Source organism: Ambystoma mexicanum, chromosome 2p (assembly GCF_040938575.1).
Source record: "Ambystoma mexicanum isolate Mex_15411 chromosome 2p, UKY_AmexF1_1, whole genome shotgun sequence".
Taxonomy (NCBI): domain Eukaryota; kingdom Metazoa; phylum Chordata; class Amphibia; order Caudata; family Ambystomatidae; genus Ambystoma; species Ambystoma mexicanum.
Genome location: NC_090923.1, coordinates 1,095,210,373 through 1,095,237,689, shown reverse-complemented (window position 1 = coordinate 1,095,237,689; position 27,317 = coordinate 1,095,210,373). Strand labels below are relative to the sequence as shown.

Below are 27,317 nucleotides of genomic sequence, written 5' to 3'. Positions count from 1 at the left end.
CTCCTCGCCCATTTATGGCGGCACTCGCTGGGAAGCTCTCATGGCTCCCTTCGACTCCTCTAAAGTCATCATTAATGTCTACCTTAATGGTACGGTCATGGTCCAAGGCCCTCAGCCCAATCTCCTCCTCTTTGATAGGTGCTTCCCTCGCCTCATCAATTTCCTTTCTTCTCCCGCTGTCCCCTCCTCCCACCGCCCGGCTACCTTGCCCTCTCCTCCTTCCTCTTCTGCCCCACCTCACGCTCCTTCACCTCTGCAGGGCATACCTCTGATTTGTCCCCCTCCCCTCAATGGTAACTCGCGACGCCGCCAGCTGGATTGTAAATGCTGCGGTGTACGCGGAAAGGAGAATTTACAGACGGCGAGAATCAGACTCACGTACCTGAGAAAATCTAACCACTAGATGAACCATACACAAGGTGTGGAAAGAAGGGAAGCCCCGAAATTAGAAGCCACCTTTTCCATCCAATAAAGCGCCCAAAACGAATTAACATCGCAGATCATGGCTGTTTCCACTTTTGAATCAGAGGACAATCATCCTCGAGATTCCAATTGAGATGTGCAGAAATCTAATACTACACCCTGTCCCTCCTGATTCCATCGGGTAGGAGATGGTGTGGCCCAAGCCAGTATATGTGCCTGAAAAATGGGTTGTTTTGTCCTGAAGAAGGTTGCCGTACAGAGAGAGTATTAATGGTGATGCTCGCAGAGTGCAACTGAAACATGTGTCGACGTGAATCTGTGGGAATAAGAGAACACAGACTTTTGTAATACCCCAAATTCGTGGGGACGCTTCATAATGAATTGTAATCACATGGAGATATAACAGATGTTTAACTATTTTTTTTATATACAGACCATTTTTTCAAAAGAATGAATTGTGGAATGAGAGATTGATGAGAATAGTATGCATGTGAACGAATGTAAAGTGAATGGGCCATAATGTTGTATGAAATGTTTAATATGTTTTTAGACATAGCTTTTTTTGTTTGAATAAAATAATAAAATCTTGGGAATTGAAACCAAGTCAAAAATCACCTGTGCATTCCGTCATCCTTACCTTTGTCTACTAGTTCGAGTTCTCTTGTATTTTCTGATTGATTGACCTGTAGAACTAGGGACGTTAAAACAGGTACCCCTTCTATTTTTGTCCCTCCCCGAAAGGCCTTTAAGGCTGGCAACCTTCTTCATCTGGCCACTCTCAACTCTCGCTCTGCTGTCAAACTGACATCTGCCACCTCCTAGAAGTACTTGACCTTGATGTCCTCGGTCTTACTGAGACATGGTTCACGGCCAGCTGTCACAAGCTTTGACACTCTCCTCCCTGATGGGTACAAGATCCTCTCTGCACCCAGATCCACCCGGGCTGGAGGGGGTGTAACCGTGACCGTTCCTGAGTGGATTCATGCCTCCATTATTCCCATGCAGACATACTCCTCTTTCGAATGCCTGGTCTGCAGGCTTTCTCTCTCTCTCTCCAAGCCACTCTCTTACCGTGGCCACCATCTACTGGCATCCCGGTCAGATCACCTAATAATGGGCGGACCTCTCCTCCTCCCTCCTGGCCTCAACCACTCCACTCCTTCTTGTCAACCTCAATATCCATCTTGATTCTCCCTGTTCCTCGTCTGTACTCTTTCGTGACCTCTGCGATTCCCTTTCTATCCTCCACTCTGGCCCGTATCACTCTGCAGGGCACACACTTGATATCTTGATTTCCTCTGACCTCCCCCTCGCCATCCCTATGACCACGCCTCTCTCCTGGAGCCATCATTCCCTCTTTTCCTCTCATCTCTACCTCTCCCCCCCCCCCCCCAAACCAAGCCTACCCCAACACTGCCACCTACCTTCTTGGACATCCGGCTCATGAAGCGTGTGTCAGTTTAAGCTTTCGCCGCCACCTTCTCGCCCCCCTATGGCTGACTCACATCCTGACACAGCCCTGTCTATGCTCTACTCCTCTATCTCTGATGCTCTCGCCCCTGTCATGAGGATCCGTTTGAAGCCCAAAGTCAAATGCAATTCTTGGTATGACTGATCTAGCTACACTTCAATGTAAGTGTAGGGTGGCTGAGAGGAAATGGAGGGCCTATTGTTCATGCTCTGACAAACTGGTCTGCCGCCTGCTCCAAAGGCAATAGCGACTCTCTGTCCACACTAAGAAGAGGGCCCATATCAAAGCCTGTGTGTCTGCGGCATCTAACAACTCGGCCAAACTCCTTAAAATCTGCAAGGAGCTGGCCATCCCTACTGCAGTCTCTACCCCTCCTGTCGCTTCCCAGGCCCTTGGCACGACCCTTGCCTCTCACTTAATCTCTAAAACCCAGGACATCCTGTCTACCCTCTCACCCCCCCCCTCCCTATGTGAACTCTGGTGCTCCTACAGCTACCCCCCCACCTTCTTTCTCATCCTTTCCTCTTTTCTCCCCTGACAAGGTCTCTAGACAAGTCCAATCTATGAAAGCCTTGTCAAAACAGGTTCTTCCTTGTTCTTTCAAAACCATCTTGATCCTGCCCTGGCTGATTTCTGCAACCTCTCCTTCGCCTCAGGAGCCTTCCCTTCCCCCCTGAAGCACTCTCTTGTGCATCCTCTTCTCAAAACATCCACAGCCGACCCTTCTTGCCAGGCTAACTATCGCACAATCTCCATCACTCGCTTTCTAGGCAAACTCCTAGAAAAGCAGGCCATCTCGCAGCTTAACCTTCACTATGATTCTGTTGGTTGTCTCCACGACCATCAATCTGGCTTTAGAGTTACCAGAGGCATGTAAACCGCTCTCCTGAACATCCGTGAACATCGGCTCTCCAACCTTGATTCAAACATCCCCTCTGCCCTCATCCTACTTGATCCCTCTTCTGCCTTCGACACGGTCAACCATAACAAACCTGCTCAACTTTCTCCGTGACAACCTGGGTATCACCGATCAGGATCTGGCCTGGCTGACATCTTTCCCCTCTGATCGACCCTCCCAGGTCCAACTTGGGTCCTTCCTTTCCTCCATCTCCCTTTCTACCTGCGGTGTTCCCCAGGGGTCTAACCTCTCACTCTGGCTTTTTAACTAATACCTGGCAATTCCTGCTCATCGCATCACCATTTTCTGCTCCAGTTTTCAGTGCTATGCTGACGACCCAACTCATTTTCAGGCTTCCTTCGGCCACCTCCTCGCCTTCTCTCATCTCCGATTGCCTATCTGCCATTCAGGATTGGTGTGCCGCCAACAATCTCTGCCTTAACGCCAGCAAGGCTGAGATCCTTCTCATCGGCATACCTTCACCCTCTTTTCCTCTCATACTCTGGCCGGCCGGCCTCCCTTGGCCCTCCTCCTACCCCTACCTGCGAGGCTAAGAACCCCGGGGTCATCTTTGACTCCACGCTTTCCTTCTCTGCCCACATCTCTCAGGTCTCTAAAAAGTCAAAATTTCCAACTGCACCTCCTCAGCGGTATTCTGCCTTTCCTCTCCTTCCCCCAGAAGCTCACCGTCTTGAGATCCCTGGTTCGCTCTAGGTTGGACTATTGTAACAGCCTCTCTTCTAAATCTACCTGCTTCTACTCTCCGCCCTTTGCAACTTATCCAGAACAGGACTGCGAGACATGTCCTTGGCCTCAAGCCCTGGGATCTTAGGTCTCCATCCCTGAAATCTCTCCACTGGCTCCCAGTGGCTGCACATATTAAATTCAAAACTCTTTGCATTGTCCACAAGGCTTTCTGGGGCCTGGGTCCAAAATACCTTCTGCTCTCCCTCCGTAAATACCTTCCCTCTCAAGCTCTTCGCTCCTCTACCTCTAACTCCCTCAGGGTCAGTCGATTTTCAAATAAACGAGCTGTGGGTACATCTTTGTATTCGGCTGGGGCTCCCCTCTGGAACAGCCTGCCTAACACTTTGAAACTTGAGATAAACCATCTCTGTTTCCCGAAGCACCTCAAGACCTTCCTCTTTGCTTCTCCCTTTGCCATTCGTCTCCCCTGCTGATCTGCTCTCTCTCCGCACTGTGCACCTGGCCTACCTTCTGACTTCCGGGCCCAGGTACCTGCTCACCGCACTGCCTCCTGGCAATCCCTTTCACTGGGGCCTGTATCTGTAACCATACAGTGCCCCTCCTTTTGTTTTTCTGCACTTGCCAGATTCAACCTGTCTGTTGCCTTAAACCCAGCACTTGCCACCTGCTGGCTGCACTGTTTGTTGCGTGTTATTATTTATTTATCTATATTCCTTTGCTCTGCACTTTCCACTTCTCCCCCCTTCCATGCACTTTTCCGCTTTTTTCTCTCTCCCATGCACTTGCGCGTTCTCAATGTCACTAGGCCTAGTAAGATCATTGTTTTATTCTCCAGTGTTCCACCCCCTTTCCCCGTCAAGCTCTGATACACTTGTGTACGAGCGCGATACAAATAATATATCAATATCAATAGATATAATATATCCTGGTGAAGGTACCATATGGGGCCGAGTAAAAGGTGTACCCTCTTTCATTTGGATGCATGTTCAGCCATATTTCCCGCAGCCCATAAACCTCCAACATTTCCAGGCCCACTCTGTACCCCGGTCTCTGAAGTTCGTGTGTCACTCCCACCCGTGCTTGCCTGTCAAGTTTGGGGTCAGCCCACATATTAAACCCCCACTGCCCCCAATATTATGTGGCCGAAGGCTTCAAGCATTATTTTCAAGAGAGTTTTCATCAAATACTTCAGCTGACCCTGATTCGGGCAATAGACTGTGGCAAATGTGAAACCCACTTTCTTTATAGTCCCAGAGACCAGGAGTGGCCTACCTTCCTCATCAACCCATACCTTTGTGACCTTCAGTCTCCCTTTACATTCAACGTTCCCACCCTCAGATGACCTCCCCCCGCACCATCTGCCACTCCCGCCATCCTGCAATTTCTCTGCTTGTGAGACCACTTCGTTCTCCGGACGGCCTGTGAGCATAATTCCTTCTCCCAACAACCGAGAACCAGAACTCTAAGAAGTTCTGTAGCCCATCCCCCACCCTAGTAACCTCCCCTCCCCCCTTAGTAACCCTACAGGGTGCCCGACTCCTCATGGTTAACATCACCAGGGTAAGGTCGGTCCACCAGCTGGAACCATGTCCTCTCCTGTCCCGTGCGTATATCACCTCATTACCTTTGAGCCGCCCCCCACACCCCACCCCGAACAAAATGACCAACAACTTCCCAGGCTTCAGCCGGCCTCTGCCGCCTGCAAGTACCCCTTTCAAGCCAAACTGCATCGACGTGACCCAATAGGGGTCTCCCTGGTCCTGCATCTCCACATCAAATTGCATATGAGACCCCCCATTAAAATTGTCTCAGCTGCAGCTGCTTATAGACAATCAATCAAGTGTCTGCCATCGGAGATGTATTTAATTTCCTGTATTTCCTCGACCCCGGCACCTGTCTCCTTCTGGGTCCCTTTATCAACCACCCCGTGTCACCTTCCGACTTTGTTCCCTGATTCTTCGAAGTGTCGGCATCTCCAAGCAAATCCCCCTGTGACCCGTAACCCTCCGAATGTTTTCCTCCAGCATCAGCCAGTATTTGTGTCCATCAACTTCAAAGGAGAAGAAGAACGTTACTCTAGATGCGCCGTACATGATCGGGCCTCTCTGCTTTGCTTTCTTGAGGACTTTCATTTTGTCAATTGCGGGAGGATCACGCTGAGGCTGGAAATATCAGCGCGCCCCCTAGTGGCCCTTAGGAATACCTTTTTAATGCTATTTAAGCAGAGGTCTTTTTTGGTCAGCAGTATCTGCTGTGTCTGGATTAGTTTTAATCATTGTATTTGAGGTCATTTAAGCTTTATGTACAATTAATTGAGCTCTTGCCTGTTATTTCTCAGGAAACAATTATATGAAAACTTTAAACCCGTCCCAAATACTGCAGTCTTTTCTAGCTATTAATGGGGACAAATTGCCAATGCAATATTATGAGCTAAACAACGGGCTAAATTGTGGCCAACCACATTTAAACATTCACTCTCTGTCTGGAGGCGCATGTGAGCAAGACAGGAATCTCATAAACCTCAATTTTCAGCAGTGGTGACGATGTTGAAGTTGAGAACGGATGCACCCTCACAATCGTAGGATCTTGTGGTGCAAGGTTATAGTTCATCTGTATTCTGGCATTCACAGAACTTAGTGCAGTAGGTGTGTGCAAAGTGCCTTTCCATTATTTAACTAGTTAAGCCATTGTACGTTGTGATGGGCTCTGTGTTTGAGGAGTTCTAAAGATTCAACCAAGTAATCACTGTCCACCTCCTCCTCCTATACTAATTTTAAACCTATCTAAAGGCCTTCTGAGAAAAGCTTGGTATGTTGCCTCGTCAATGTTGGGGCATGATGAAATGTGGAACTCTCCTGGGGACTAATACCCTATGTAATTGTCCCATAAACTCTTCTACTTATCTAATATTTGTTATATATGTTCAGAGATGTATCCTTGTTAACTCTGATGTTCCCCTTCAATCACATCTGTTGTATAATTCCACAGTTTAGGGACTATAAAGGGAATCTGCAATGGAGCATTAAGTGGCCTCTTGATAGTGTTTCCGCTGCCATAGATTTATTGTGGTTATGTACGGTCTCTTGAAAGGTCATTGTTTTTGGTAGTTATGAAGCAGTTCTTTGGGGAAACAACAAAAAAAGAAAGGTTGCCGTGTGCCATTGGAGATTCACTAAAGTAATAATCCTGTGTGCAGTCTTGGATCTTGAGATCCTGGTCTGTATGCGGGACTAAATCCACTGACATGACTGTGGCTTTTGGTTCCCTAACACTGGTGGCAGATGTTTTGGTGCCAAAATATCTTTTTGGCTTCAAACCGGTCGATCCTGAAATTATTGGTGCTGAAGTATGTGTTGAACTCAAAGGTACCAATGCATGTCTTCTTTTAGACCCCAAAGAATCCAAGACCTGTTTAGCTGCTTCGTCAGTTGATGTATGTTGCATAGCTATCCTCAGAGGGACTTGTATTGTTTTGCAAAGCAATTTGTCTTTAAGCTGCATTTTCTACTTAATCAAAATGCTATACTTGCTGAGGGTCTTGAGGAGGCACCAGGTCTCGTAACACTGCCTTCACCTTAGGAGCCTCCTCGTTTCATTTTGCCATAGAGATCTCCAACCACTTTTAGAACCCTTAGAAAACTTTTGAGGGACTCAACATCTGGCTGCACATAAAGTTCAGCCTCCAACACGCGAAGCCTCCACAAACATCCAAACCTTGGACTAGCCGGCCACCATAGTTGATGAAGCCCAATGTTTTTCCTTTCTGCGTTTTTAGCTTGTACGACCCACAAGCAGTACAGGTTGTATTTTTCGGTTGTAGGTCTTTTGGTCAACATCCATATTTGCACTACACGCATAAAGATTGACTTGTCTATTTTTTATTGAAAACCTTTGTTTATGGGGGTGGGCTTCATCCTCACCACCGCTCCAGTTGTCATTTCAATTACTTGTTCCCGGTCTATCCTAAATTAAGTAAGGGAGGCCTGGATGCATGTTGACAAAAAAGTCGATCATCTTTTAACCCTGAATATCTAATGGATGTGATCTTAATGATGCCATACCATATTTTTTCGTGATCCTGTGTCAGACGGTCATTGTAAAGTCAATATTGGACTTTCCATGCAAACAGGTGGTTTGACAAAGTCCCCTGCCCCATTGAGGGGACTTCTAATAGGGTGACTAAGGGGACCGGTGACCTCCCAGAGATCCTGGATGCTAGCCCATGTGTTATGGGAAGGATTACTTGACCACCCCTATTTAGCCACTGCCAATGCGGAGGTGACAGTCAAATGCTACAGGCCCTTTAAAAGCCTTCTAGGGGGAGGCGCCAAACCCATATGCGTAGCACCGCACCAACGCCTTTTCGAAAGCCATCCCATGCTCAACGAGGTGTAGGCGCTGATATCATCAGAAACCATTATCACTTTGAAACACTGAAAAAGCGTACCCCAGGTCCCGCTACAGATGGGGTTCCATGGACCTCCATGGCTGCATGATGTGCAGACTCGCACAGACCCAAGATCAAAGATGGCGGACCTACTTCTTAAAGCTGTGGTCCAGTCACCACATAGATTACACTAATTGACTCATGCTACACCTGTGAGGAGAAGGCAGTTCCCAGCACCCAATTATATTGAAGCAACACTGAAGATAAACATCTGTATGCCTTAACACACAGACCAGCCCAGAGGGAGTACCTGCAAGGTTATAAAAGATGTCCCAGGAAGGAACGGAGTGGGCGTTTAGAGATGGTCATGGTCAGAGTTTTGACGAGTTGTGATTCAGCAAGACAGGGGGAGAATGAGTTTGGGGAGAGGCAGAAAAGAGCAGAGGAGATTACAGACAAGAATGGGGTGGGCAACTCAGGGAGTAGCAGGAGGGAGAATTCAGGAGATGCTAGAAGAAAATTATCAGAACGTTGTTGGGAGAAGACATCAAGAGAGGGAGACAACAGAGGTGGTAGGAATAATACAAGAGGAAAATATCAGAGGTTGTTGGGAAGCAGGAGGAAGCACCCAATGCTAAAGTTGTGGTAGCTAACGTGAGAAGAAATTAATGAGAGTTCACATACTGCCCAAGGCAGTAGGGAAGGGTGAGGACCCGATCACAAGGGTGGAGGGGGAACAGGCATGTGGCGTTGAAGAGGGCCAGGATCAGAAGAGGAGTAGAGAGAAGGTGCAGAGGGTAGAATTGAGGACCCTGGGAAGGGACGAGATTAGGCCATCCTGAGCTCCACTGTGGAAACTGAGGCTGGCAAACCCAGTTGGCTCTGTCTGCAAGTGGGAGATGCTTCTACAGCTTCTACAACTCAGGCAAGGGCACCGCAACGTCTACAGAACTTGCAGTAAGGATTGGAAGTATTCATAACCCACATCACCCGGCGACAAGCTGGAGGACTTTTGGAGAAAGAACCATAGATACTGAGTGCTGGTGAGGCACATGGAAATCTTGTGAACTTTAGAAAGAGCTCGATGAACTGGTGGAATGGTTGAGCAAAGACTGTCCTGACACCTTTTGTTGGCATTTGTGCCCGAGGAGAATCTTGTGTTAAATAAATTCTATTTTACCCAAGATTGTGATTGTACTCTTTTGTGGACCCCACTCTGCTATATAACAGAAGTTACCCCCAGTTAAAACTTAGAGTTGCGCCCATGGGCGGCCCCAGAAGCATTTTTATGTAGCCTGGGAAATCTGTCTCCTGTGGAAAACCCTGAAAAAGAAAATCTAGCCTGCCGAGCCTCTTGAAATGGCTAAAACGGCTGCAGTGGGCCTCTGATGAAAGGGAGGGACTTTGGGATAATTTAGGTAAAGAAGGAGCCAGACGTATATTAAGGGATGACTCCCTGAGAAGCTTTTTAGGATGATTTCAATGGGTAATGTCATAGCACCCCAAACTCAAGAAGCAGCATAGCCAGGCCAGCTTTCACTGGAGCTTCTTGCCTTTCTTCTCCTTCAGGCTCTATCACAGCATGGCACACTCAGACCAGGCAACGGTCTTCTAGTAAACGTTACATGCATATTTCATGCACATTCTGTTTAGCAGTTTCCATTACACTCCAGACATCTTTCAAAATGAGAGGGCATGGTGACTTTATAAGAAAGCCAAGAGGAAGAACAAAACTGCACAACTCATAAAGAGGGCTTTTTCTGTCACCAAACCTTAAAAAAGCAGAGATTTGGGAAACAGAATTTCCTCAGAGAAAGTTAAGGAGGACTCTCACATAAGTGGCTCAATGGAGGCTTCATCAAGGATGGCTCCTAAACTGATAAGATGTGCCTATGTGAACACAAAAGCTCAAATTCCTTGATCATGCTTTTGTTCTCATGGAATAAAGACTGTCCGAAAAAGAACACTTTTTTTGTCTTTTTGTTAAATTAAATTAAAAGATACATAAATCTATTTAGTTGGGTTTAATGGACAGTGGGGCTCATTACGAGTTTGGCGGTGCGGGGGAGAAAGTGGAGATCATACCGGTTCCTCAATTTTTCCTGCACACCAAACTACAAGTTTGCCAGTAATACCGTCGATTTTTGAAGGTAAAGTGGAGGAGTTATCTCCAGGTAACCACCACTTGTAATCAGGCGGTATTACTGCCAGAAGTACTACCTCCAGTGGCAATACTACCTGACCAAGTGGCGGCATCAGTAATTCCATTTGCCAGTATTCCGGCAGATTTCCTACCGGAATACCGGCAAACTCTTAATGACCTCCAGTATTTCCACTCAATTGGTTTGTGATTTCTAGCATGTGCATAGAAATCCATGAATTTATTATTAATAATGAAAATACCACAATAGAAAAACAAACCCTACCTCTCGGATTGCATCCTTGGACAAGGCACCAGGTAGATCCTGTTTGTTAGCGAAAACCAACAACGTGGCTCCGGACAGGCGCTGTGAAGAAGAAAACACAGTCAAAGCTGCATCTTTGACAGCAGTGTTAACAAGCAAGTCAAGGTAGAGCTGGGCAAGAACCCAACTAGTGTCAGCCGCCCAGTATACATCCATCACAGCGAAGCAAAGGACAGAATGTTACAATGGGATCATAGTCATCCATCAACCAATCGAGGAAACCCTATAGACGAAATGTAAAGAATGAACTCAAGGGAGCTGCAGGAAACTTCACCACCTGCAGCTGCAAAAGCACACTAGGCCCACTATGGTATGTACCACTGCAGACCCTGCAACTGCAGGAAGCACTCGCACTGCAATCCCCTTTCCCGAGGCTGCCGCTATGTAGAGTGTGAAAATGCAATATGTGCCGCATTCCCCAAAATGCATATTTCTAGAGCCCTGGACCGCAGGAGGCTCCCTTCCCTGTACTGTACTTTGCCAGAGTCCAGAACTGAAGGAGGACAGTAGACCCTTCCTACACCTAGCCAGTAGGCACTTCTGTAGGGCCTGTTGCTAAAGGACAACCCTCGTACCCTACAGGATGCATCCTACTGCTCCACCCTACCTCAAGCTACAGCTATGCAGAGCCAGAAACTGCAGAACGCCTCTCCTCACACAAGAGGCACCTCAGTAGAGCCTTGGTTTGCAGGATGTACTATTACACTTAGCTCAATTCAGTCTGTTGATCTTCAAAGCCTACAATCGCCGTAGCTTAATCAACAGAATGCCTGCAGGTTTACATGCTATACCTCTGCAGCGCCTGAGCTCGAGGATATCCACTGTTGTAAGTCAGTATCAGGAGACGGGCAATTCATTGTGGTTGGCAAAGGTGATTGTTTTATTTTGTGTCGGAAAGAAAAGAGTTCAAAAGGGTGCACGTCAGGATCCCTTACAACATAAAGTCTATTTGCCATCTAGAAACCTAAGCTAACCTGATCCTAGAAACCTACCACTAAAATGGAAAATATCTTACATGAACACAGATTTCCCAAGGGCCTTCTGCCCAAGTGACAAGCTCTTGGCGGGTGTCTGACCCCCACTGTACTGTCTCTGGTTTAAACAATGCTGCTTGCCCAGAGTAAGGGTCCCCTTTGATCACCAGCAAATGTCTCTGGGGCTTTCAAGGCCTCTGCAGTTCGGTAAGTAAGTCTGTTAACTCTTCTCAGGGCTTCCCACACAAAAGAATAGGATATGTCCCTAGGCCTCCTGGACCCCTATCAGTTCAAATCCGGTATGTCAAACAATTGCTCTCAATGTCTGTATATGGCTCTGCAGGCTTCTGACTCTCTTCTGCTCTCCCCATGTAGTATTCACAGGCCCGTTGTGTTGCTCCCTGTAGGGAGAGGAAGCATTTCACTGAACTGGGGCTTCTTTCAAAATTGGAGACAGTAAAGGGTCAGAAACCACACCAGCTACTTCATTATGAATATTCACAGAGTGGTCTTGGCAATTCCCAAAAAAACCATAAAGACATTATCTGCCTGGGAAAAGGGAGGATAACATATCCTTGTAATAGGATGGCCTGTGCCCTAAGGGAGGGGGGCACCCCCAATGGGATCCCGTTTTTCCTGTCCCCTGTGGGGCATTAGGTTAAGCACGCTCACCACTCTATTTCCAAAGAGAGTGGCGCCCCTTTGGGAGAGGTGAAGAAGTCCCTGGATTCGCCACTACCCTTCCCTTTAACCTCACGCTATCATGCTGCAAAGAGATGATCTGAAAGACCCCCTTTCTTTCTCAGGACTGCACCATAGCAGAACCTGGTTCCTGATGCTTAGTTCACAACCTATTGGTAGCCTACAAACTAAAGCCATTCATTCCACTGGGCTGTTAAAAACCTCCTTCTAGGCGATTGTCCATTTCAAAGCCTGCCCTTCGTATCCTAAACTCTGCTCTCTAACCACCCAGGTTGTGGTCACGGACAGAGACTCACCTCCTCCACTAGCAAGCTGGCTAGCTCCTGCTTGCAGTCCTGCAGGCGCTGACGGTCAGCACTGTCAACTACCCAAATCAGGCCGTCTGTGCTCTCAAAGTAATTCCTCCAATACGAGCGTAAGGACTTCTGGCCTCCGACATCCCAAATGTTCAACTTGAAGCTAGCAATCAGAAAGAGAAACACAACTGTGACTGTTGTACACTGCTCACATATTCAATGTTGAAAGAGAACACACCCTTCTGATGGCATGGTGGTAAGAAAGCAAGAGCAGGAGTAATGCGCAGAAGAAATGTGCCAGGAATTTTTAATTGTACAGTCTCAAAGAATACTTAGCTGAGGAACTCATTTCAACAGGAGCCTAAATGGGTCTTAAAATCCTGATAGGCAATAAATAATATAATTAATGCTTAGCAATCATCAATAGCAAATCATTGTTGTCTCTGTGCATTTCAGACAGGAGTACATCGTCAAGAGAATGTATCTGCAAAAATGTGATATATATGCTGCTGGTTAATGCTTCACACTTAACCTATTCAAATAAGTAACTCGAAATCACTGTTTACCTGCTCCAAACCGTCATCATTTCACATCATACTCTGCAATTTGTCAATCACAACAAAAGTGATTCATGTCTGTTTTCCAGAAAGAACTAATATTTTATTTCGTCCCGAAGTACTGTGCTACTAGTAAAAGATGCCAGTCCATACACTGGCTACCCACTGCCTATACCGCTCACGAGCTAGGTCCATGCTTTAAACACAAAAATACAAATAAGTCACTACTCTGCTCTCAGTCTAACATTCAGGAGGGTTTTTCAAGGATTAATGTTTCACAGGAAAGTGAAACTAAAATACTGAAATAGGTAAACAATGTAGCTCACACCTATGTTGCATAAGCCTCAACACTCATGGTTACTTTAAGGAAGGCATGGCATCAATAGAAAGACAGACAAGTGACTACAGTTCAAGGGTGTTTGAAAAATGCCTATCTAAACCTAAATCTACAGATGGAAGCAAGCTACGACCATCAGATAATAATAACGCAGTCCTAGTGGTGTCCTGTCAAAATAAAAGGGCCCATGCTAAAAAACCTATTGCCAATCCTTACCCCCTAAATACAAATAGTGTGGCAAAAAATGTTATGAAAAAGAAAGTGTTAAAAAATGATGTCAGGTTTTCAGGCCGTTGGCCTCCCTTTTCCACGTTTTAGCACAGGATAAGGCTGTTCACTCGCGCATAGCACAGTCTCTGACTTCTTTAGCACAAGGTTACAGTTCACTTATCAGCATCAGGGCCTCCGGAGCGCAAGTCTCCTTGCTGCTCAAAGTCTCTTCGCTAAAAGGGCCTGATGCAACCAGATATACAACCACTTCTTTTCCCCTTTCAGATTTTCACAAGTATTCACAACAGGTGTTTCAATATCCACCCTGGATCACCCTCAACCGGGCTCAGATCCTTTAAAGATAAAGTTCTGCACAGGCTTCCCTCTGCCGGACTCAAGCCTGTCTTTCCTTTTCAACTTTGCTCATAATGTTCGTAGATTCTTCCTTTTTCGGGTGACTCGCAGTCGACCCCGGATCCCTCTCTGCCGGGCTCAGATTCCTTCTACACCATTAGTCTCCCTCAGCTGGGCTCTGCCCAATGTCAATTTTACATCAAGTATCGAAGACTTTCAAATGTGCACATGGTTTGGCTTGACCTGTTGCAGGACCACTTCGATTTCACAATTCACTTCTTTTAACGTTTGCACCCTTCCGGATGGATACCTAACAGACCTTTGAATGAGCACCCACGTGATGCCGGACCACCGTCTACGATATTGTATTTTAGCTTTAAAGTTCATTAACTCATCTGCTGCTGCTTGCAACCTTCATTTCCACACAGGCCGGTCTGGTATCAGTCTCCCCAACTCACAGGCTGTGCTGCTTTGTTGTAGGACACAAGGACAGTACCACGGCGGTAATCGATTCTCCTCGCCTTGACTGTCGACGCGGGAGAGCTTCGGGTACCTCCGAGACATAATGCAGATGTCCAGCAGGAGCACACCAGCCAGAACGCCGTCGTCGCAGCGATCGCTCTGGTGCAATAGGCTCTCGGATGGCCGGGCAGCGGTCGGTTCGCCAACCGATGACAGTGCATGATGCAGCCGGAGAGCCACCATGAGATGGAAGCCTTGGACAAGGCCTTCCCACGGTTCACAGGACCAAAGTTCACAAACAGCTGCGAAGTCTTTCGAAAACTCTTTGTGCGTGCCACGTAGAACTTCAGAGCACGAGCAACGTCCAGCGAGTGCAAGGCCCTCTCAGCCGGAGACAAAGGTTTGTTGAGGTGGAATTCCGACTGAACATTCGCCATGAAAGAGGGGTGGGTCCGCAGCACCACCCTACATTCATGAAAAGTCTGGTATGGCTGTTGTAGGACAGGGCCTGTATCTCACCGACACTCCTGGCGGAGGTGATGGCCATGAGGAAGGCAGTTTTCCACGAAAGGAACTTGAGAGGGGCCTGATGCATAGGCTCAAAGTGTGCCCCCATGAGCCTCGTCAGAACCACGTTGAGTTCCAACGCCGCGGCAGGTGTCTTTACCGGCGGGAAAGAACAAAAAAGTCCTTTGAGGAACTCCTTGGCGAACCGATGAGACCAAAGTGAAGACCTTCCTGGAGACCTGGTGTAGCGGGAGATAGCCGCCAGATGTACTTTGATTGAGGTGTGCGCCAGACCAGCCTTGGCCAAGGATAGCTGCAGAGCCGTGACCCTCAGAAGGGTAATCTTCTGTGACCGCCACCACTTAGCGAAATGCTTCCACTTGTGACCATACCACTTCAGAGTCGACGATGCCCTGGCCCTGGACCCCTCTGCAGTCCGCCGGCAACTCATATCCTCCAGATGGTAGGGCTGCAGGAGCCAAGCCCTCAGGTTGAGCGATCCTGGGTCGTAATGCAGGATTGTGCCTCCTTCTCTGGTGAGAAGATCCGGGACCACTGGTAGCTTGACTGGCGGAGACGCGGACAGGCTGAGAAGGTCCGGGTACCAAATCTGCCTCGTCCACACCCGGGCAATGAGTATCATCCTGCACTGATACAGTGTGTTGATGACTCGTAGCAGGAGAGGCAACAGAGGAAACACGTAAGAAACATCCCTTCCCATGGGAAGGAGAACGCATCCCCCAGGCTCCTCGGCTGATGGAATCTGTTGGCCAACTTCTGGCATTTGGAGTTCGCAGCCATCACAAACAGGTCAATCTGGGGCCTGACCCACTTGGTGAAGATGTGGTCCACTTGGTCCTGCCGAAGTTCCCACTTGTGCCAGGAGCGCAACTCCCTGCTGAGGGAGTCCGCAATGGTGTTCCCGACTCCTGTTAGGTGACGGGGGATGAGGGACATTTCTTGTCCGACGGCCCAGCGCCACAGCTCCTGCACTTCCATTTATATGGGCAGGATTCTTTTAATCCTTTATATATTTGTTTTGCAGCCACCGACATGTGGCAATTAATAGGCCTTAGGGTGAATAAAACACTGATGAAATTCCCACGGCACCACTAACCACATGCTAGCCTTTCAGCTATTTATCTACGAGATTTAATCAAATGCAGTTTAAATTTGTATGGTGCTTGTTGCCAGGTTGTCGCCGTTTCTGTTGGGATTTAGACAGCTACCATCCCTCGGCACACAATTGATTATAGTTAGGGACAGTCTCTCTAACATATCCCTCTTAGATAGGCGTTGCACCACTCGCTATCTAGGGACAGGCAACCCAGCTAGGGCAAGGGTGTTCTTCCTTAGGGCCAGATAGCTCATTGACTTTCCCCATGTGGTTTGTTCTGATCTTAGTCACTTATTTTTCTCCCAAAGAACCGTTTATGATGTGTACCCTTCCTTGGAGGGCCAGGGAGCGACACCCGCAGCTCCAGGATGTCGATATGGAGATCCTTTGCCTCCAGAAGCCACATGGCCTCTGGCGTGGAGTCGTCCGGTGTGAGCTCCCCAGCCTTCCATGGAAACGTCCGGCGTGACCGTCTCCTTGAATGAAGGGTTCTGAAACCCTGTGCCACAGGCGATGTTGTAGCGGTCGCCCCACCACCTTATCCCCCGACGGAACTCATCGTCCAAAGTGATCTCGTCCGCAAGGTTTCCAGACACATGCACCCAGTGAGCATCCCAGAACTCCTAAAGATGTTGCATCTGTAACCTTCAGAGCCCCATGAGGAAGATTCAGGACATCATGCGGAGCAACGACTTGATGGTCCGTACTGTGGCAGTCTTCATCAGGACAAAGCTAGGCAGGACACTGTATAGAGCCTGGCTCCCAGGAACAGCGCAATTTGCGATGGTGTCAAGCAGGACTTTGGATAATATGGATGGAGAATCCCAGATCCATCAGCAGCTTGACGGCCGACCTCTGTGTGTCCGACGGCCAACTCCCGCGAACGGGCCCGGATGAGCCAGTTGTCGAGATACGGATATACGCGAATCCCCTTTAGACACAGATGCACTTCCGCCGTTGCCAGGCACTTTGTGAACACTCTGGGGGCCGATTTTGAGCCAGAGGGTAGGGCCTACGAAGTGTAGAAACGTGAAGTGTTTCCTGTGAATGGGGATGTGGAAGTAGACGTCCTCCATGTGCAGCAACGTCAAGAAATCCCCTCTTTCAGTTGGCCAAGCACACATTACAATGTGACCATCCTGAATTTCTGAGACTTGAGGTACTTGTTTAGACGTCACAGGTCTAGAATGGGCCTCCAGCTCCCAGTCTTCTTTCTTACCAAGTAGTATCTGGAGTAGACTCCGGAGCCCTGAAGTCACTGGGGAACCAGCTCCATCGCCCCTTTTAGTAGCATGACCCCTACTTTCTCCAAGAGCTGAGGGACGTACTCGGGGCTTTAAGTGGGCCGGGGCCAGCTGGGGACGAGCCCCGGCAGGCTCTGAAATCTCATTTTGAGGTGGGACCCTGCTGGGGCACACTAATCTCCCCTGGCAGCCCCGGCCACTACATGACAAGGATTTGTTTCTAAAGCCTGAAGCTCTTGCTTGTGTGCGAGAGCTTCAGGCTTCAGAAAAAAATGGCTTTCATCCATAATGGTGGCGCCGCACCTGCAAGGCATCCCTTCAAGCAAGAGATGCCTGTGGTCTGGCACCACCAATATGGAGTGAAACATGAGTCCGCTAGAAGCAGAGGCCTCGTTTTCTAAATCTGGAAGCGAGTTTCATTCTTTAGGGAAAAGGCCACAGCTTCCAGCGGCCTCACCCTTTGAGCCTTAATGGTGATGTTGCCCCTCTCCAGCTGGCAAGCCTATAGAAAATAAATGCAGAGATCAGCACCCTCTCCACTAACGGGGGAGAGGGTGCTGGTCTCTACAAAAAGCTGTCAAGGGGCGTGGCCTGTGTAGCCCATTGAGCCGGGGCTGTCAAGGGGCGTGGCCTAATGAGTTAGCAGGTGACCCTCCGACTGTTAGGCCATGCCCCCTTGATGAGCTCCGGCTCATTTTGCAGTGCCAATTAATGCACTGGACATGCTGCTTCTGGATCTGTGGACACCTGTGCTGAAATTCCAGGGTATGTCCTTGGGCGAGAGAGTCCAGGGTGGTGATCTTTTCCCACTCGCTGACTAACCTCGTCAGTCGCCTCCCACCGGGGTGCATGGGTGGGGTCTCCACACTACAGGAAACCGTCCTTCCTGGTCTCCTCGGGCATGAGCTGGAACAGCTTGGAGGCTTTGGCAATCATAGAATGGAACAATCCCACCTCGTCCGGTGGGGTCACCATGGGCTGCGGGGACCCACTGCCTGCTCCGACGATATAGTCATCTGTCGCTGTGGCCGTATCCCTCCCCGTACCCGTGTCCGGGTATGCTGGGGGAGATGGGACCCGACGCGGTGTGGAGGCTGAAAAGGGGGCGTCGGAGGGTGCTTTCTTTTCTTCATCTCCGGTTGATCAGGGACCTGGGGGACCGTTGAACAGGCCCTTGTGGCATCCTCTTCTGGATCTCTGACACTGTTGATAGGATGTCCAGACACACATTCCTCAGTGGAACTGGCGTGATCGGACCACAGGGCCCTGCCCCCTCGTTGCCACGTCCTCTTCACGTCCTCGTGAACTATGTGCAGGGACCGCATATTCGTTGACGAAATTTCCATGCCTTGAAGCCCCGGCCTGGGACTGATCCAGGGCCATCCCTGCCCCCCCCCCCACCCCTGTTTTTCTATCCAGAGGCGCTGGAACCGGGTTCTGAGGGGGTGTCCCCATCTGCGGATTGACGGCATACCTTGCCAAAGGCACCACTGCGGCTTCTCGCCTCGGAGGGATGGATACCTTCAGCGCTGTGGGGGCTACCCTATCAGGGTCAGCCCCTTTAGCTTTTGAAAGAGCAGTCGCCACCAGCTCTATTGTCGACAAAGTTTTTTCTTGTGCTGCCCGGGCCTTCTTGGGCAGCCCAGCCTTCTTCTCCTCTGTCCACAGCTTCTCAGGCTTCTCCCACAGCTTAGCCAGGTTGGACAACTTTCTCTTCGAGGAGGAGCTAGATTGCTGGCTGGCAATGGAGGCGGAGGGTGATGTCGATCGCACCCTACCTGCCGTGGGACCCGCTTCCGTGTTGACCCTGAGCACCCAAAATTGCTGTGCTTGGACTTAACTTTGACCCCCACGGATGAGGCACTCTCACAGGACTTAGAAGCCCACTCCTCAGACCGAACCGGCCTTGGGTGAGGCATGCCCCAGCTCGCGGTACGGGGCAGAGGCCTTGGTGTTCAGCCACACCGCCAGTCTACTGTGCCTGTCCTTTGTCGTCTTCTTGGAGAATCCACGGCAAATCTCACAATCCTCTTCCTTGCGGTCCAGATGCAGGCAGTAGAGGCATTGTAGGTGCTTGTCCTCCACAAACATGTCCTAGGAGCCTGCACTTGGTGCAGGATGTGAGAAACCTGAAGGGGACTCCTTGAACAAGTCCCCGGGGATCTGTCATCCAGGTGGCCAGGACACGGCCATCGCTAATGTATCCCATTCCTGGGGGTGTACCAGTGAGGGTGGATCACCTGGATGGGGGTCCTCGGGAAGTGGGACATTGATGGGTGGGACGCGGTGTCCCCCTTCTTCTAAACATCTTTTCCACATCCTAGATAGGATACTCAGAAACTCTACCGCCGCCCCCTTTTCTGACACGAACACTTTCGCACAGTACGAAAGACAACGGACTAACACCAGAGTCGTTTACCTGACATGTCCCAATACAAGGGTCAGGCAATTGACCAGAACCACACACACACACACCTGACAGCCCTTTCCCTTTCCCACAGGGATAAAAGGTGGAGCACACAAGCCCAGTACGAGCAAGGCAGACTGCACAACGAGAGAGCTAACTCAGCACAGCAGTTCAAGCGGAGGAGAAAGATGGCGCAAACCGAGAGGGTGACAAGGAGAGAAGCGACGTTGCCCTTTCCAAGCTAGGCCTGTGAAACCTCCAGAGAAGGAATCGTAAGACCGCGAACAATAGCCCAAGTGTGTTGCAGCAGCTACCGTGGTACCGGGCTTGACTCAAGATACAAGTAAAGCCAAGTGGTTCATCACAGCCGGTCGAGGGGAGAGCCAATAAGAAACCGAACTGTGTTGAATGAAAGTGGCAAAGTGGCAAATTAAGAAAAGTACAACGAACTGTGAATACGAGAGAAGTAAACCAGCTGCAGAGGAGTCCCGCACCACGTGGGTGCGCTGCCGAGAAACTATGGGCGATCACCCTAGTGTTGAAACTACCTTTACCAGAAGGTCTTGGGAACGGGTGAGAAAGGGGTCAAAGTGGTCCTACAGGGGTCTAGTAAAATCCTATGTACAGTTGAAAGTCTTTAACCAGCAGAAGCCTGTAATGCTAAAGGAAGTGAATCCTGCATGGTAAGAAAGTAGAAGAAAACGTGCGATTATCAAAAGTTGGCAAGAGGAAACCTGACGCAGGGACGTGGACGAAAAGGGGCGATGTCTAAAGTCCAGATGAACAGTGTGTTGACTAAGGTGAACCCGGCAGAGGGAAGTCCACGGTGCACTGTTTAAAAAGATATTAAGAATCCTGAATGAAACAGGAAATATTGATTTGTGAAAAGCCATGGTGAACCCGATGGAGGGAGGCTGAGATTTGAGAGGGGTCTGGTCCTGGAAGAGGGCGACCCAGGTGTGAATCACCCAACGTACATGTGGAAAGGAAATTTGTTGTTTCGAACACATCAGGTTCCCAGAGGCAAGAGACTTTTTATAGAAAAAAGACTTAACCACTGACGATCCCGATATCTGAGAGCTGTCGGTTGTCTCGTGCTGGGGAAAGCTTGAGTGTGTGCTGTGCTCAGGAGTCCCACCTTGCCCTGTGCTCAAAACATGGGGACGGGAGACCCCCGGCTACCACATCCCGACTTATCATTTCTGAACACTTCTTTCTTTCTGGTGAACATTATCCTACACTCTTTTTGTAATTTAGTTGTCGTGGATTGGCAATCGTTTTTTTTAGTATAGGCCCTTTTATTTTGACAAGACGTCAGTAGGACTGCCTTATTATGATTTGATGGTCGTAGCTTGCTCTCATTTTAGATTAGACGTTTTTCCAACCTTTATATGCAGTTTAATAAACACCCTTGAACTTTGATCACTCATATCTGTCTATTCTTGATACCATGCCTTCCTTACCAGGGCTTGAAGAGGGATCTTCCTTCTTTCTTCTCCTTCGTCATGGTCGGAGGGCATGAAGTAGGCCCAATGGCCTTCTGGAAACTTTGACGATCTTCGCCCTTGAGGGGAGGTGAACTTCACCTACAAGGGATCCCTTCTGTTGGCAGATGGAAAGAAGAACCTTTTTCTGTGAAAAAACACGAAAAACCTAGAAGTAGCCCGCAGACCAAAACTCGATGTGTGCAGTAGAAGTCTGAAGATGGCTGCCAGAGGAGGGGCTTAGGGAGAGGGCTGTCATTGGCTGGGGGCAGTATGACCCAGAGGACAGTGATTGGTTTATGGGAGAAATACAGTTTTGTAAGTAAAAGTGAAACAGTTTTTCTTTTCCCGAGGATTTGCAGCCTGAAGACAGGGAATATTCATGAGCATGTGAATCCATGCCAGACCCCATGCTGGAGAACTATTGTTTATAAAACTCAAGCAATAAAAAAAGAACCTTTGGCAAGGGAGCTAGCCTCTGGAACATGTCCCCTCTTTGCAGTTGAGAAACTCAAGAACTATTGTGTGGAAAAAGTCTCAAGGATCAAGGAAGAATCTAGGGGAATGGGACCATCCTCTGGAACCAAGAACCTTCTTCTGTGAGGAACTTTTTATTTGAATCATTTATTCTTTATAAATACTTTTTCTGAACCTTGCAAGTTTAAAGACATTTCCGTTTGCACTTTTCAGTATAGTTTGTAGTGTGAAGGTCAGAATATAATGTTTTAACACAGGACAGTTTTGTTTTGAAATCCCGACAGAGCGATCCTTACTTTTTGGTTTAGATAGGGAAATTCCTCTTAGAGCAGGGTCAGAGAGGTCTTTTCACAACCCCTTTTTCGTTGAATACTTGTTTTCAACCAAAAACATGGCAGACCTGTGTCCGACTTTCATTTCTGACTCCTCACACAGAGAAGCCAAGAAGCAGCGAGAAGAAGGAACCGACGAATGACTGCCACTTGCTTACAGTGGGAGGAGCAGAATACGTCAGCAAGAGCCGGGGAGTCCACCCAAAGTAAGCAGCGACACTGGGGCATGTTGTCAGCCACGCTAGACCCGAATCATTGTTAATGAAGCACATGAAAGAGTACAAACAAGTGAGAATTATTTAAAGAGGGAGAATGGAACAAGTGTAAGACTTTCAAGTTTGTGAGTGCATTCCATACACCTATAAGAGAAGCTCTGGTAGTAGTATGCCAGGCAAATCCAAGATAGAACAGAATAAACACAAAGAACTATCAAGTTTCTAAGTGTGTGCAGTGCATATATATGGAAAGCTCTGGCAGGAGAGTATACTAGGCATGCTCAAAGTACAAGAATAGGTCTATGAGAGAAGCCCTGGCAAAATAGTATAGAAAGCAGATACAATTCAAGACAAAGCAAATATAAGAGCCCATCAAGTTGGCAAGTGTGCGTAGAGCCCACATGATAAAAGCCCTGGCAGGAGAGTAGACCAGGCAAATGCAAATTATGATCATGTTTATGTGAGAAAGACCTTGCAGGAAAGTATACCAGGCATGGTCAAGATGAACAGTGTGTAAAATATATGATGCCAAGAATGCTAGTACCTGAGTCACGTGAGCCTTGTCCTGAACGTCTGCACGGGATGAGGAAGGACAAGTCACTGAGCTCACCAACGATTGCTGCTAAATATAGGGAAGCAAGGAGCACTGACTAAACCCGATGTGTCTGCCTGAAAGAATCATGAGTTGGACAGACGCGTTGTAAAGGGGATGTGTCATTGAAGTTGTGGAAACTGTTCTTTTTAGGTGAGGAGAGGAAATAAAACTAAAGAAGGATGTCAGGCTGGGGATAGTATAATTGAGAATTCGCATAAGGGGGTTGAGACACATTGGGGAATATCATAGGGGTAACAGGATAAGGAAATGGTCTTACCTTGTTGAGGACAGGCTGGGCAATGATGATTGCAGCAACAATAGAGGAAATGGAAGGTACTACCCTGTCCTAATTAGTGAGATGTTATAAGAAGACTTCACATCAGTAGGCAAGACAAACATTCAAGTTTTAGTCTTTAACATAACCCTATCTATGAAGACCTAAAGTCTTCCTAATTTGCCCTAAACTAAGTAACTTACTTTTACTGGAAGCAGTAGTCTCCAGGATCTGTAACACACTGTCATGAAGAAAGCTTCAGGCTCAAGAAGATTTGTGGCCCCCTTTGTTGTTCGCAAGAGAAGCCATGCTCCGACAGGTTCTGGCCCTTTAAGACGAGGATTACCAGGCGCATGGAAGTTGGCTTGGCAACGCTGGCGTCCTGTCATTTCTTCATTGCCCCGCTTCCGGCATGCTGCTAGCGTGTTCACATGATCACTATGCGCTCACGTGATTGTTTAAATAGCGCCGCCGGCAATCACTCAGTGCTTCTGAACTTCCTGGTTTCCAGTGGCGTTACTTTGTATCATTGAATCTTGTGTACCTTCCCTCCCTTTCCCCGCCCATCTTGGAACTGCCTTCCTGTGTATCGGTTTTCGGACTGTCCCTGGATATTGCCCGTCTCCTGCCTCCTTGGTGTTTGAACTTTGTTTGATCTATTCATTGTACTGCTCTGACCTCGGAACGTCCACGGATTTCGAACTAGCCTACGTTTGTTTGCCTTCTGGATTGCTACGGACTGCCTTTGAACTGCCTTGGTTTACGGATACTTTGGATTTTGGTTCTGGATCTTCCTTTTGGATTTGAAACTTTGTGTGTACTTTGAACTTAAGACTGCCAGTGAGTCCTGCTTAGGCGGCCTCGTTCCGTCGGGGTAGTCTGTTCGGATTCTCTGCATTCCTCTACAGACCCTCACATCATCATTGCCTCAACTGCTCCAGTACAGCTTCCTTCACGGTAAGGGTGTCTTGAGTTTCCCTTTTTGTAATCATTAGCCTGTCAATTCCAGTAGCTAGCATTTATTGTTTCATTTTCTTATCCACAGGGGTAAACTGGTAGATTGGCTGGTTCATTTCTTTGGGTTTGACAGTGTTTAACTCAAAGGTCAGTGTTCCGTTATTCTTGGTTCACACTGTATTACTGTTACGGATAACTTACGTCACTTTCCTTACAGTCTTTTCCAGTCTACCTATACTCCTGTGTCGGCGCACCTTATCCTGAGTATTGCAGCCATCCTGGTCTTCGTTTGGCATCCTATCTTTTGGCTACTAGATCGCACTGGTTGTTCACTTTCAGCCAGCAGGGTATAATAGTCAGAAGAATTCTTCGGCTACACTACGAGGGCAATATTCCCCCGATACACACTGCCAGGTGCTTTCATGGTTGCAAAGACATGGAGATGAGCGTCCCTCTAGAATCAAACTGGAAGTTGTAATATCACTTCAGGTTTGCGTATCAGTGTTGGCCTGACTAGTGTCTGGCAGGCTGCCATCTTGAGGGCAAGCGCCATGCCAGACGCCAGCCTCTATGGGCACCGCAACCGCAGCATCCTCAGGAAGCTGCTTGCTTCCTGCATAGATCATTGCTGTGAGAACGGTAAGTGCAGGGGGGGGAAAGGGGTGGGCGAGTTCCGAGGGCGAGAGGAAGTAGTGGGTGTTTTCCTAACAAAGAAGTCCAGATAAGAGCACACCAGGATTAGGAAAAGGCTGTGGAAACATATTAAAGAGGAGCGAAAACCTGGCAGGAGAGTATACCATGTATCCTACCAAGATACAGACAGACAGCCAAGTTGTTTTTTTTGTGTTATTGAGAAACTTAAGGGACTGATTCTTGAAAGTGCTAAACAGAGTGAGATAAATCCAGGGGAAGGGAACCATCACCTGAAACAAGAAACTCTGTCCTTCTGGAACCTTTTTGTTGGAGTTACACATTTTCCTTTTTGAACATTTATACACTACTTAAGGCCAAAGACATTTTCCCTTTTCACCTTAAGAGTTCATTTTTAGAATGCAAGGCCCAGAATTGTATTTTGGACACTTGGACATTCTAACAGTTGACAGACCCTTAGTTTTTATTTTAGGTAGGGATACACCTCTCAGAGCAGGGACAGAGAGGCACTTCCCAACCCTGTTTTATTTTAATAAACGTCTTTGAGCAAAACCATAAGTCTCTGTGTCTCATTCCTGGTTCCTCACAGATCATTTATCCCTCAAAGGTGATGCATTTAATTTGTCCAGAAGGTATCTCTGTGACAAAAATGTAATCTTACCATCTCTTCTTTTCAGCATCCTGATCACTTCTAGAGCCTGAAATTGACCTTCTGAGTTGAAGTGGCTGGCAATAGTGGATTTTACACTCATTTGTTCTGAAAGCCGATTCATGTTCAATTCATCTTGTTACGGCTTTGAGTAGTTTGTTCAATATTTTTAAATGTTCTCTGCTTTCTATGGTATATAGACATTTCCTCTTGCAAGTGTGACAAGGTCAGTAATCTGTCCTTGTCAAGAGGAGATGGGAACGCCTCTCGGTCTCGGGTGTGAGGCCTACCAGGGTGAAAGTCAAGAGTCAGACCAACCCCAGAGGACAACAGCTGAGGGGGCCTCAATTACTGTCCCCTCTTTGAGTCGTCTGAAATGAAACTCTGACACAACGTAGCCATAATTTGGTTAAAGACTCGTATTGAAAATAAAACTGGTTGGGAAAATGCCTCTCTGACCCTGCTCTAAGAGGAATTCCCCGACCTAAACCAAAACTAAGAATCTGTCTGTCAGAATGTCCAAAATAAAACTGACCCATGTTCAAAGTTCTATTCTGACCCTCACATTATAAACTAAATTCTAAGGTGAAGATGGAAATGTCTTTAACCTAGGGTGGTCTAGAAAAGTGTTAATAAAAGAAGAAAAATGGCTCCAACACAAATGTTCTTTAAGGATAAAAGGTCCTTGCTCCAGAGAGTGGTTCCCTTCCCTTGGATTCCTCTTTACGCTCTGATGTTTCACAAACAAAAGTTCCGTGTGCCCTTCTTGGTAAACAACAACACTGACACACAAAACTGTCTGGCTTTCTAATTCTGTCTCTTCCAGACACCCAACAGGGTTTTTCTCCTTCTCTTATGGTTAACACAATCCCTTTTTCTAGTCCTGATGTTTCTTCGGAGGACTTCTTTATTTCACACAGTTGTAGTCGCCTGGTATACTCTCCTGCCAGGGCTTCCCGTTTTCACACACTTGGAATGGCCCGGTATATTCTCCTGACAGGGCTTCTTGTATTTACACACTTGTAATGGTCTGGTATACTCTCCTTCCAGGACCTCTTGTACTCGCATACTTGTAATTTGTTGTAAAGGCTCGGGCCGGCTTGTGTTCTCTTCACGAGCGTGGAATTCTACTGAGAATTCCATGCTCATGCCGAGCCGTTAGAGGTTGGGAACGGGGCGAAAAGACGAGGAGGGAGCTGCGAAGTCACACGGCTGTTCAGGTTGAAGATTAAAGTTATACTCAACGTACCTGCCTCCTTCTAGTCATTACACTGGCGACGAGCTTCAACCTGATACCCACGCGCCTGACGAAGCCGTGTGTCCAGTCGTCTCTGAGGCTTCCTTTCAGACCCCGCAGCCTTGTCGCACTCTCCGCAGCAGACGGTCTTCTGTGCCTGACGCTGGTGTCTCCCGTGCCGCGCTCCCGGACGTGGTCGAGCGCGGCTCACACCAGCCACCACTGTTGTTGCTTTCGCCGCGCTCCCGATCTGGGTTGAGCGCAGCATTAACCGCTTCCAGCTCTCCGTGCAGGTGAGGCCGCGCACGCTCTGGTGGGGATCTTAGCCCGGGTGGGTTCCCCTTCCTCGCCGCTTCTCCTGGAGGTTTCCCAGCGTGACTGTGTCCTGTGTCAAGGCGATTCGACACGCCCCGCCCCTAGAGGAGAAAAACAGTCCCGTGCGGCTGGAAAGGGGCGGATTTGACTTTTCTCTGCTTAGAGTTAACCCCTAAGGCCCCAGGAGTGCCAACGGGCCCACTCCGAACTAACTCTCCACATTCTAACCGCAGAGTTCTTGGGCCTGCATCTGTTCTATCTACTGTGCTGTTCTCCTGCAAGGGTCCCGTCAAGCTCCTAATTTTCAAGGTTGCCTTTTCTACATCATTGTTTAGTCATGCAGCATAGTAATGCCTGCCCTCCCCCCGCCTTTTTACCCAACCCGGGTGAGCCTCCCATTGCATGGGAGCTTTGGGTGGACACTTTCAAAGTGTACCTTAGAGCCTCAGGGGGTTCCAGGCTGTCAGACGACGATAAGGAGGCGGCCCTACTTAACTGTCTCTGCACGGAGGGCCTAGGGATCTTCAGACATCTTCCAGGCCATAACGTGTTGGCGTGGCCCACTGGCGATGGCGAAGGGGAGGGGGTCCAGGCGGTGGTGTTGGCTTATGA

At 48.3% G+C, this 27,317-nt stretch overlaps 1 protein-coding gene across 1 annotated transcript in view; it reads right to left on the bottom strand.

Annotated features, from left to right (window-relative positions):
- ARL2 (ARF like GTPase 2) overlaps window positions 1-27,317 on the bottom strand; it is a 222,026-nt gene that overhangs the window by 135,583 nt on the left and 59,126 nt on the right. The window contains exons 3-4 of the mRNA XM_069645083.1: window positions 12,325-12,487; window positions 10,314-10,394 (exon numbers count right to left, since the gene is read on the bottom strand). Of these exons, the coding sequence (XP_069501184.1) occupies window positions 10,314-10,394; window positions 12,325-12,487 (244 nt within the window). The remainder of the gene's footprint in view (window positions 1-10,313; window positions 10,395-12,324; window positions 12,488-27,317) is intronic.